Raw genomic sequence first — 9963 nt, 5'->3', positions numbered from 1 at the left:
TTTGAAGAATCGTTTTCCACACTTTGTCACTCATTTGCAAGCCCAGTGTTACCCTTCGGTTCTTACACAAGAATATCTTTAAACAAAAGGACATCCCTTAAAATGGGCACTGGGCGCTCTGAGCCTCGGTGGAGTTGGCCGAAAACCCCATACCGAGCCCTTCAAAAGGCACGTGGGGCCGAAGCTCCCTCAGAATCGCCGCGGCCGGCGCTCGCAGGCTCCAGGCTGGGCGCCTGATTTCCGCGGCCGGTGCAGCTCCGGGGACGGTCCCGAGCACCGGCCCTCCTGCCTCGTCATCGCTGCGTCTCTGGCCGGCGGGGCCCGGTCCCCGTCCGCGGCACTCCACGCCTCCGTCTCCGCGGGCGTGCGCGGGGCTCGGGAATCACCTCGGGAGCCCACTCAGCAGCGGGAGGGCGGGAGCGAGGAAAGCCCGGGCTCCCGCTTTAACCCCCGCGCTCAGCGGCATCCCCCTCCCCTCGGCGGCGGGGCCACAGGTACCTCCTCAGCCGCCTCAGCAGTGGGCGCTCAACTGGTGGGCAGGGCGTCCCGCCACCGCCGCCGCGTCCGCTCAGAGGCCCTTCAGAGCCGCGCTCCCGCCGCCTCGGCACCTGACTGACTGACTGACCGACCGACCCAAGGCCGCCGCCGCCGCCACTGCCGCCGCGCACGCGCTCCTCGTCCGCCTCCGTCCCGGGGCTGCCCGCAGGGCGGGAACGCGACGCTGGAAGCCGCCCGCACCTGCCTGACTGACAGGCAGACCCCGGGATCGGGCCTCGTGCGGGCGCGCACGCGCACGCGCATCGCGCTCCTGCCGTCGGCCCCGGGGGCGGGACCGCGCGGCAGCGAGCGGGCGGGGGGCTCGTGGCGCGCGCGCCCCGCACCCGAGGGCTGCGGAGAGATATTTTGGGTGGCAGGAGGCCCCTCGTCATTTCCGCCGGGTAGCTGGTCGTGCCCGGGGCTTCACTCCCGCGCACGAGGCGAACGGGCAAGTTGGCTTCGGGAGTGCGGCGGCGGCTCCTTGCCTTAGCGGCGCGACCCTCGGCAGTGCAAGCCATGAACTGAAGCCCCGAAGGGACCGAGACCCGAGCGGAGTGGCCGAGCCACGGCGGCAGCCGCCACCTCAGCGGGGAGCGAGCAGAGCCGGCGCGGAGCCGCGACCCCGGCGCCTTTCCCTCCCCGTCGCCTCTCCCACCGCTGCTGCCCGCCGTTTCCTGCGAGACATTGCAGCCGCGAGACTCCATACACAAAAGCCGCCTTCTCCGCGCCGCCCGTCCAGCGAGGCAGCGACCAGCGAGGGACCCCACCTGAGGGCGGCTCAGGCTGCTGAGTTCGTTTTGTGTCTGAGCTCCGCGCCCCGCGCGGAACCGACCCCGTGCCCATGGCTCTGATCATGGAACCGGTGAGCAAATGGTCTCCGAGTCAAGTCGTGGACTGGATGAAAGGTAATGCCCGCTGTGCGGACGGCGAGGCGGCCCTGGGGCGCGGGGTCCCGGCGCGCAGGAGGGAAGGGTCGCCCGCCGCGGCCGAGCCCGCCATTGGGGCTGATCTTGGGGCGCCGAGGGCGGCCGGGGACCGCCGGGACTGCTGGGGGCTCGGGATCCCGGTCTCCTATTGTCTCCAAGTCAGTGGCTTCCCAGCTGGAGAGGGGCGCGGAGAGCGTGGGGGTGGCCGGCGCAACCCGATGGGAAGCTGGAAGCCCGGCGGCGGAATCCCTGTCTTTCCGCCTCCTGGCTACCCTCAGGCCGGGAGGATGTAGCGACCCGGGTTTTCCCCCTCAGGGAGGAGGCCCCAGGAACTGTCGCCCCTTCCTCCGGCTTCTTTGTTCCTGGGAATCCTGACACCCCCTTGGCGGCCGCCCCTGCCAACTGCCTTTTCTTGCGCCAACTCTCCCGGCAACTTTTAAGCCCACATAATGGGGTCAAGACTCGGCCGCAGGGGTTTGGATCCGGGGAGCTCACCCTCTTCCCCAGGTTGGGCTGAGGATGCTCGAGGGATGCGCTACTTTGGAGGAGAGGAAAACATGCTTCCCCCGGGACAGCATCTTCGCTGGTGTCTGTGGCTCCCTCCTGTGCATCCCCCCTCCACCCTCACCCCGCATCCTCTGCCTCCTCCTCTTCTGACCGCTTGAGGCTTTGCATCTTAAGGCTTTTTACTTGGGGCTCGACCCAGCTGTAAGATGATGCACAGTCAAGTGCCCCTCGTTTCTTCCATCTTGAAGACGCTCCCCTTTTTCCCCTGCAATTTTTAATAACCATACTTAATTTATTCGCCTTCCTAATCTCGAACGTGGGCTTTTTCTCTAGTCCCTGGTCTTTCCTGCCTCACTATCTCCCTCTGTTGTCTGAGTTAAGGGGCCTGTAGAGGACCCCCCTCCTCACGACCACTGCACCTCCTCCCATCCTCAAGATTCCTAAGATTTGGGGAATGCTGACGGGGGATGGATGGGATGGGAAAAAAAGGATTCCTCGCTACACTTGGGAGATGTTAGAGCTTTGCCCGTGGTTATTCTTAGGCACCAGCTCTGGGTAGATTAGTCAGGGACCAAGGCTTATCATTAGAAAATGCACGTTCCGAAGATGGGGGAGCCCCTTCTTAGGGCTTGCTTAGCACTCAGACTTTCTAAGCTTCAGGTACTTTAGAACGAAAGGTAGGGTGATTGGAAGGGATAGAGAACGACAGGGGGAAACTCGATTTTTTTTTTTTTTTTGTTGTTCTTTTTTCCTTGATCCTTTTCCGCCTCTTGTTCTTGTGGATTTTCCTTTATCTATTTGCTTTCCTTTTATGCCCTTACTTGCTCCTTTATTCTTCATTTACTTCTTTTTTCTTTTCTAATATGTGGAAAGTGCTTTGTAACTGCAAAGCACAGTACAAATGAGTGTATTGACTTAAATCGAATTTATTATTTATCGACTGCCCCCCTGTGTTCGCTGAATTGTGCTAAGGTGCCATGGGTGCCATGACTAAGACAAAGTCCTGCAGTGGCTCATTTTTTTTTTTCCTGCAGCTTCTTCTCTTTTCATATTTGCTATTGAAATTCCACTCTCCTAGATTCCCATCAATTTTAACACCCTTTGGAGTGTCAGATGCAGACAAGCATCTGTCTTCTCTGTTTCTCAGTCATGGAAGAAAGAGCCAGAGTACATGCAAGAAGCAAGAATGCTTAATTAAAATCCTTTCTTTGAATTTGCCTATTAAATTACTTTAGTTTCAGTCTTGTTACTGAAGTACTCAAACAAAAGCTCTCTTGGCTCCATGGGAGTCAGATTACCTTCAGAGACTACCTCTCACAAATTCCCATGATGCTTGTAGTGAGTGCTGCATACTCCATCTTCTTCACCTCCCACCTTCTCAGTACATTTCTGAGGTTTCCCCTCTCTCTACACTTTAGGTCCGCTGAAGCATACAGAACATATGATGTACATATTCTGACACACATCATTAGTTTCTCAGTACACTAGTCCTTTAAAAATCTCTCCAGCCTAAAATGCAGCTTCTTTGAGGTTGAACTAACATCAGTTGCTGTGATTTTAAGTGATTGTTATATTTAAGTTGAATACTTTATTTTCCTACCTGTTGGTGATACATTTTAGCGCTATTTGAAAAACCAGAATTCATGTATCTTTGTATACATTAAAGCAGAAGAGAATCACTGATGTAGCTGTATATTTCAAGTCCCAAACTGCTTACTGCTGAATTCCCATAATCTTCATATAAATTTGATTGCAAATAGTATTGGAAAATAAGGTTTAAAAAAGTAGTTTGATGAAACGAATATTTCCTCAAATTAATTAAGGTAACTTACACTGTTACCTTAATTAATCCCTCCCATTCTTTTCCCCAAATAAACTTTATATAATACACTTTAAAAATACTTTTCACCCTTTCTTCAGATGCACTAATGTTTAAAACTCAATTCAAGCTGTAGCTTTGGAATGGCTAAACCTCATTTAGTGTTATATGTAGTGTTATATAGGCAGTACCAAAGCATGAATAGGACTTTCAAACAACTGTAGCATTGTGGGAGTTCTTTAAAAACATGCTCCTGATGTGACAGTTTCATCATCCTTAACATTTAAAGCATATATATAACATACGGTTTCACCTGGTCACAATTGTAGATAGTGAGATATAACTCTCTTTAATAAGGTATATGCTTTATGTTCTTTCTAGGCTATTTTTTTTCTTCACTAAACAGGAAATGAACCACTAAGCATATAAAAATAGCATGGCCATGTATTTAATGCTTCCAGACAATTATAGAAGTGCTATAGAAACTCAGTCAGCAGAGCGGGAAATGAAAGGAAAAACTCCTAGCTGACAAGATTATGAAGCTTTGATAGAATATATTCAAGTTTAATTATCAAGGACCGTATATATATTGCAATTCACTTTGATTTCTTTTTATTAAAATATATTTCAGGACACCTAAGTATTAATCTATGTTAATTGAGTGCTATGAGGAAATACTTCCATGTTTTTTGCTCACTCCCAACTTCACTATTTGTAAAATCCAATACTCATTGCATTTTCGCTGACAATAAAAATTTGGTATGAGACGGTGTCAGTGTTAGTTCCAGTAAATATATGAACTCCTCATGAGTCAGTAAAATAAGCATTTATGTCCCATATTATCCTGATAGTTAGTACTTCACACAATCTAGAAATGTCTCATAGCCTTCAAAATTAATTTAAAAAATGAATTTTATAAAAATATTTTTTGACATGAATCAGCCACGGGTGTACATGAGTTCCCAATCCTGAACCCCCCTCCCACCTCCCACCCCATATCATCTCTCAATACAGTATTGTAAAGCAAAATAAAGTAAAAATAAATAAATAAATGTACATCCACGGGGGGGGCGAAATTATGTAGGGGATTTGTGATAAGTATGGCAATAAAAATGCTTTTGTTGTCTCTAAGATATATATATATTTTTTTTTGAGAAAATCAAATACTCAGTGTTTGAAACTAACCTTTTTCAGTTGGAAATTGCATTCAGTCCTCTCATAGTTTTGACAAAATTTTAAAACCAAATCCTTTTTTGCAGTAAATAAAAACAAAGCAGTTATTGGAAAAAGGTACAAAAGTAGGTCAGTACAGTAACTGTTTCTAATTTTTGCTCAGTCTATTACTCTAAAGTACATTATTTCTCAGCTCCTGTCTGTTCACTTGCAGTGCCTGGAAATATTTCATAATCTGCAGTTGCTTGAGTCTACTTTTTTTGCCCTCTGAAATATAATAAAAACCCCTGAACAAGTTAGGACCCCTATTACTAGTTTTATTACTCATTTGCCTTATCCATGTCACACCCAGTGATTCCAGTTTTTTTATCACACCTTTTCTGACTTTTGAAATTCTTTCATAATATCCGTATGACTAAGATAAAAGTTATTTTCCTGGACCAGCTCCCTTTATGACATTTTTCCAGTGATCTTTAATCCTTTTCTGGATCAAATAAAATGGATTATTGTTTTCAGAGTCAACCAACAGGCCCCACTTTGCTGATCTTCTCTTATGGTCTCTGTGACTTAGTTTCATCCACTCTTGTGTTATTGTGATTCCTAAAATAGTCTATATTTTTAAGATAGCCTCTTAAACCATCCCACAATTAACTGCTCTGGTCTTTCCTGTTTACTATAAACCATTTTCTTTAAGAAGCATTCATTGACTTCTAATTTCTGTCTGATGACTCAGCCTTCTTGAGGATAGAAAATGAAATACATTATTTTAGGTCTTAAAAAATAGATAAAGCCAACGTTTTGTATACAGCTCTAAAAAAGAGGAAAATGCAGTGATAAAATAAGCTCTATTTAATATAAGAGTGTAAATGCTCTAAGGGAAAATGTGCCTGGTAACAGAAAGCAGTTTCGACAGGTACAGTGCTCTTTAGTAATTTCTTTTCTCTCTCATAGGACCAGACCTGAAGTTGAAATTTATCTTAATCAGGAAAATGTCAAAATTTTGAGTTAACTGTCTTGAGAGAGAGAGATCAGAAATAATTTTCTGGCAGGAATTTGAAAAGTATACACCATAAGGGGAAAAAAAATATGTTAAATGACCAAACTGGTGCTATCACCTCTATTTGAAAATTAATTTTTTTCCCCAATTGCAATGTGACTAGGTAGTAACCAACAGCTACCTGCTTTGGATTTGGCATTTTTGGAACAGAAATTCTTGTCATTTTATACAAAGAGGAAATTTACCTTTTTGATATATAGAGTTGAGTTCACAAGAAACATTTTATTTATAGTGTCATTAACATTCGCTCCTTAAGGTAACACTCCTAGTGCACAGTAGGAAAAATAGTATATTTATGTACATATATTCTAGTCGTTACATATTATTTACTCAGTGTTTCAGCATGGAAGCTTCTTTAATGGATGGATTTAAATAATTCCCTGCTTTGAAGAAATTAGTCTCTGTAAGGGATGGCAGTGACATTGACAAACCTTTGCCAAGACAGAGATAGGTCCCAATTAGTACATTTGGTAAATTTTAAGAGTTTGAATGTGTATACAAGCACGAGTGGAAAGAGAAAAGGATGATTTTAGTAAGTCAGGAAAGAATCCATGAGGTAGCTGGGGTTTTCGCTGGGGTTTAAGCAGTTTATTTAATTAAGGTATATTCTAAGAGGGATGTATTCTAAATGTAGAAGCACATCAGGAGGCTGTAGAGTTGAGATAGGGTGATTAACCAGAGGGGTTGTGTCTGGGTTTGTCTGGTTGAAGGAGAAAGGTGGGCAGTAGAGGGAAAGTGAGGGAGGAGCATGAGTAGGTGGCACAAAAGTACAAGAACAAATCTGCATTTCACAAAGACAATAAAACTCTCATCGTGTCCTGAGTTTAAATAAATACCACATTATAAAACTTTGGCTGCCAAAAATAAGCCCACAAAGAATGTGTATTGAATTGGTACAGCTGTTTCAAATCTGTTTCTCAGGAATAATTTGGAAATAATGTTAAAATGAGTTATTTTGAAGATTAATTACATCATTAACATTATGTTGTTGAATATTTAGAAATTTACTGATCCAAATTCTTACATGAAGAATGAAGATGGGCTTTTAAATGTTGACATTGTTCTTAAAACAATGATAAACTATCATTTTCATTTATAGCAGAGTGACCTCTGATTAGGACTACTTTTAGCTTTCTCTGTGACTTCCTTCACATTTAAGGTTTATTGTGAAAACTGAAGTATTAACTTCTACAAAGAGTCCTAGAAGGATGGATCATCTGTACTGATTTAAAGGTGGGGGCGAGGGAGGATAAGTAACTTGGAAAAAAATAATGGAATCTTTTGTTTATGTTTTATAAGTTTTATAAGTTTGTCATAGTTTAGTGTCTGGCTGAAGAACAGCCAGTGTAGTCTTAGCATTCAGTGAGTGAATTCAGTTTTCATACATAGCATAGGCCTGTGCTCCCCAAAATGGTATGTTTCTATGGTTGTGGAAGCCAAATGATCAAAAGAAGCCAAAGAGTTGATTTTTGCTAAGTATTTTAGAACATTATTTTTACATTAAAACAAACATATTATATTCATGCTATAGAAAGCAAAATTGGCAGGATTTTAAAGATGAGACCAGAGGCTTAACAGGAATCTTAACAGGAATCTTAAGCTTGCAGCAGGCTGTTTAAAGCTGCATTTCCCAGACCTCCCAGGGTTATGAGTGTACTCCATTTAGCAATTATGGATACATCAGTGGAAAAGTTTGAGAAGTGGTGGTTGGGTTTAGAAAACTTAAAATTTATGTACTCTGCTTCTTCTTTTTCTATTTCAAGGGTCAAAATAAAATTTCAGTCAAGGTCATGATAATTATAGCATCTTTGTTGTATTCATAAAACTGTAGTCAGAATGAACTTAAGAATGATTCTCTTCTGATCCTACCCTTTCACTTCTCACTCACCCCCCTCAGTTTAAAAAATTTAATGATTCCTCACTGTTTTGAGGAAAAGGTCCTTAAAATGGCCTATAAGACCCTTGAAAGTTTGGCTGTTGCCTATGCGGTAAACCTCATTGCTAGCATCAGCTAGCTGGTAAACAGCCAGCTCCACTGGCCTTCTTTCAGTCCTGTTTACCCTGCCCTTGAGCCTTTGCACTTTTTCTTCACCCAGTTAAGTCCTGCTCATCTTTCAGATCTCAGGCCTCCCATCCCCTACCTTAGAAAAGCCTTCCTGAATCCCCAGATCACACCAGATCCTCAGTTACGTGTTATCTGATTGCCTTGTATATCTTCTTTGTTCCATTTGCCATTTTTACCTTGATTTGTGTGGTTATTTGATGAGGGCAGGGAACCCATCTTTTTGCATTACAATGCATAAGAAAATATCTGGTGAAAAGTAGGCACTCAGGAAATATTTGCTGAGTAAACGAATAAATAAATTTATTCACAGATTACTAGTCTGTGGGCAAAACTGCTTTCCTAAATGGCAGTTGACGTAAAGGCTCTTATTAATACAATGCTCTGATGGATACTTCAGAGACAAAGTGTATACTGTGTGCCAGAATACAGTGGAAATAGAGTTGCTTTGTCTATTTTTCATAGTTGCATTGCTATCTAGTCAATTCAGTGTTCCAAATCATGGTTTAGATTTATTTTGTTAAGAATTAATAATTTCAATGAATCTGTAACACTTCTGTCTTTATGCTCTAAATATTATTTACTGATAATCATTTAATAGGCCAACACAGTAGGCAAACTTCTGCTTAAAAAATGAAAACATACCCCTTTTCTTAAGCATTTTTTTCTTTCATACAAATTTTCTAATTGTTTCTTCATTTTGGTGTTTCTAAAGGAACTATATATTTTGGAATGTTGATAGAATGAAATTGAAAGAAAAATGCCTTAAATTTGTCCTCTTAAAATTTTTTTAAAAAGTTTATATAAGAAATTAAAATTTATTTTTCTGTTGTGAGAAGAAAATGCCCTTTATTTGTTAATTTGGAGGATAAAATGAAAAAAAGCCCTTTAGCTTAATGGGAACCGTTATCTTCTCTATTATATTTAATATTGAATTTACATTTTTATTAATAGGAATAAAATTAAGATATTTATATTTGCATCTTAAGTTTAGCATTTCTCTATATTTTTTCATCTCTCACTTTGATTTTGAAAAATGGAATTTTAATTGTTTAAGCCAAATATAAATTTATTTGGACTAATTTTTTTGAAGAGTGTTCATTAAGAATCTATGTAGGAAGTTACTGTAAAGCATAACTTGTTGAATACAGGTGCCTCGTGGACTTTTTGTGAATTACATGCTACTGGATAATCACTAGTAGGCAAGTTACAGAGATTTTTCTAATGAAATGTGTCCTTCCACCCAGATTTAGAATTGTTAAAGCATAAGTCAGAATAAGTGAAATTAAAACTTTATCATAACTTTGCCTGTTAACTCTTAATAAAACAACACCTTCAGGCTTCAGTGTCCTAGGTAGTACTGAAAACCAAGGATTGCAATTGTGCCCTGATTTGAATTACAAATAACCATTAAACATGCTAGAATTTTTTTTAACTTGAAAGATGTATTTAATTTCTTGTTCAATTTCAATTTAAATTACAATCATTAATTCTAATAGTTTTCATTATCTTAATCTTACTCTTGCAATTTCAGGAAAGAAAGGGTTGTGGGTATTTGCATAAATTCATTGAATTTTAAATTTTACTAAAGTACAATAACTGCTGTTTTAGTTTTCTGTATTCATCTGTTGAATAATTAGTCACAACATAAAATTGTTTTAAAAACCAAGATTTATTAAATAAACCAAAACTCACAATGGCATTAATGTATCCTAGTTTGCCACAGTAAAAACATTGTTGCATAACTAATATAAAATGTAGCATACTTGTCTGTTTTATATTTATTTAATGTTAATGTTCTTGGAAATTAGTCTTATTAGGTAGGCTGGATCATCTTCTAATAAGATAATAGAGAAGAGGAAAATTTGTTACTTGCTTTTAA

At 41.8% G+C, this 9963-nt stretch overlaps 1 protein-coding gene across 5 annotated transcripts in view; it reads left to right on the top strand.

Annotated features, from left to right (window-relative positions):
• The first annotated feature begins 983 nt into the window (after positions 1-983).
• Positions 984-9963, top strand: part of CNKSR2 (connector enhancer of kinase suppressor of Ras 2) — a 284997-nt gene continuing 276017 nt past the window's right edge. For 2 of the 5 annotated variants that reach the window (XM_040266670.1, XM_040266673.1), the window contains exon 1: positions 1039-1442. In XM_040266670.1, coding sequence (XP_040122604.1) covers positions 1379-1442 — 64 coding nt within the window. In that variant the 5' untranslated portion in view covers positions 1039-1378. Of the gene's footprint in view, positions 1443-9963 lie in introns of all 5 variants that reach the window. The other 3 variants (XM_040266671.1, XM_040266669.1, XM_040266672.1) reach the window with 3 other exon arrangements.

Source organism: Oryx dammah, unplaced genomic scaffold, assembly GCF_014754425.2.
Source record: "Oryx dammah isolate SB20612 unplaced genomic scaffold, SCBI_Odam_1.1 HiC_scaffold_23, whole genome shotgun sequence".
In the NCBI taxonomy this organism is placed as follows: domain Eukaryota; kingdom Metazoa; phylum Chordata; class Mammalia; order Artiodactyla; family Bovidae; genus Oryx; species Oryx dammah.
The sequence above is the reverse complement of the archived record's forward strand: the minus strand, read 5'-3'. Positions and strand labels throughout refer to the sequence as shown.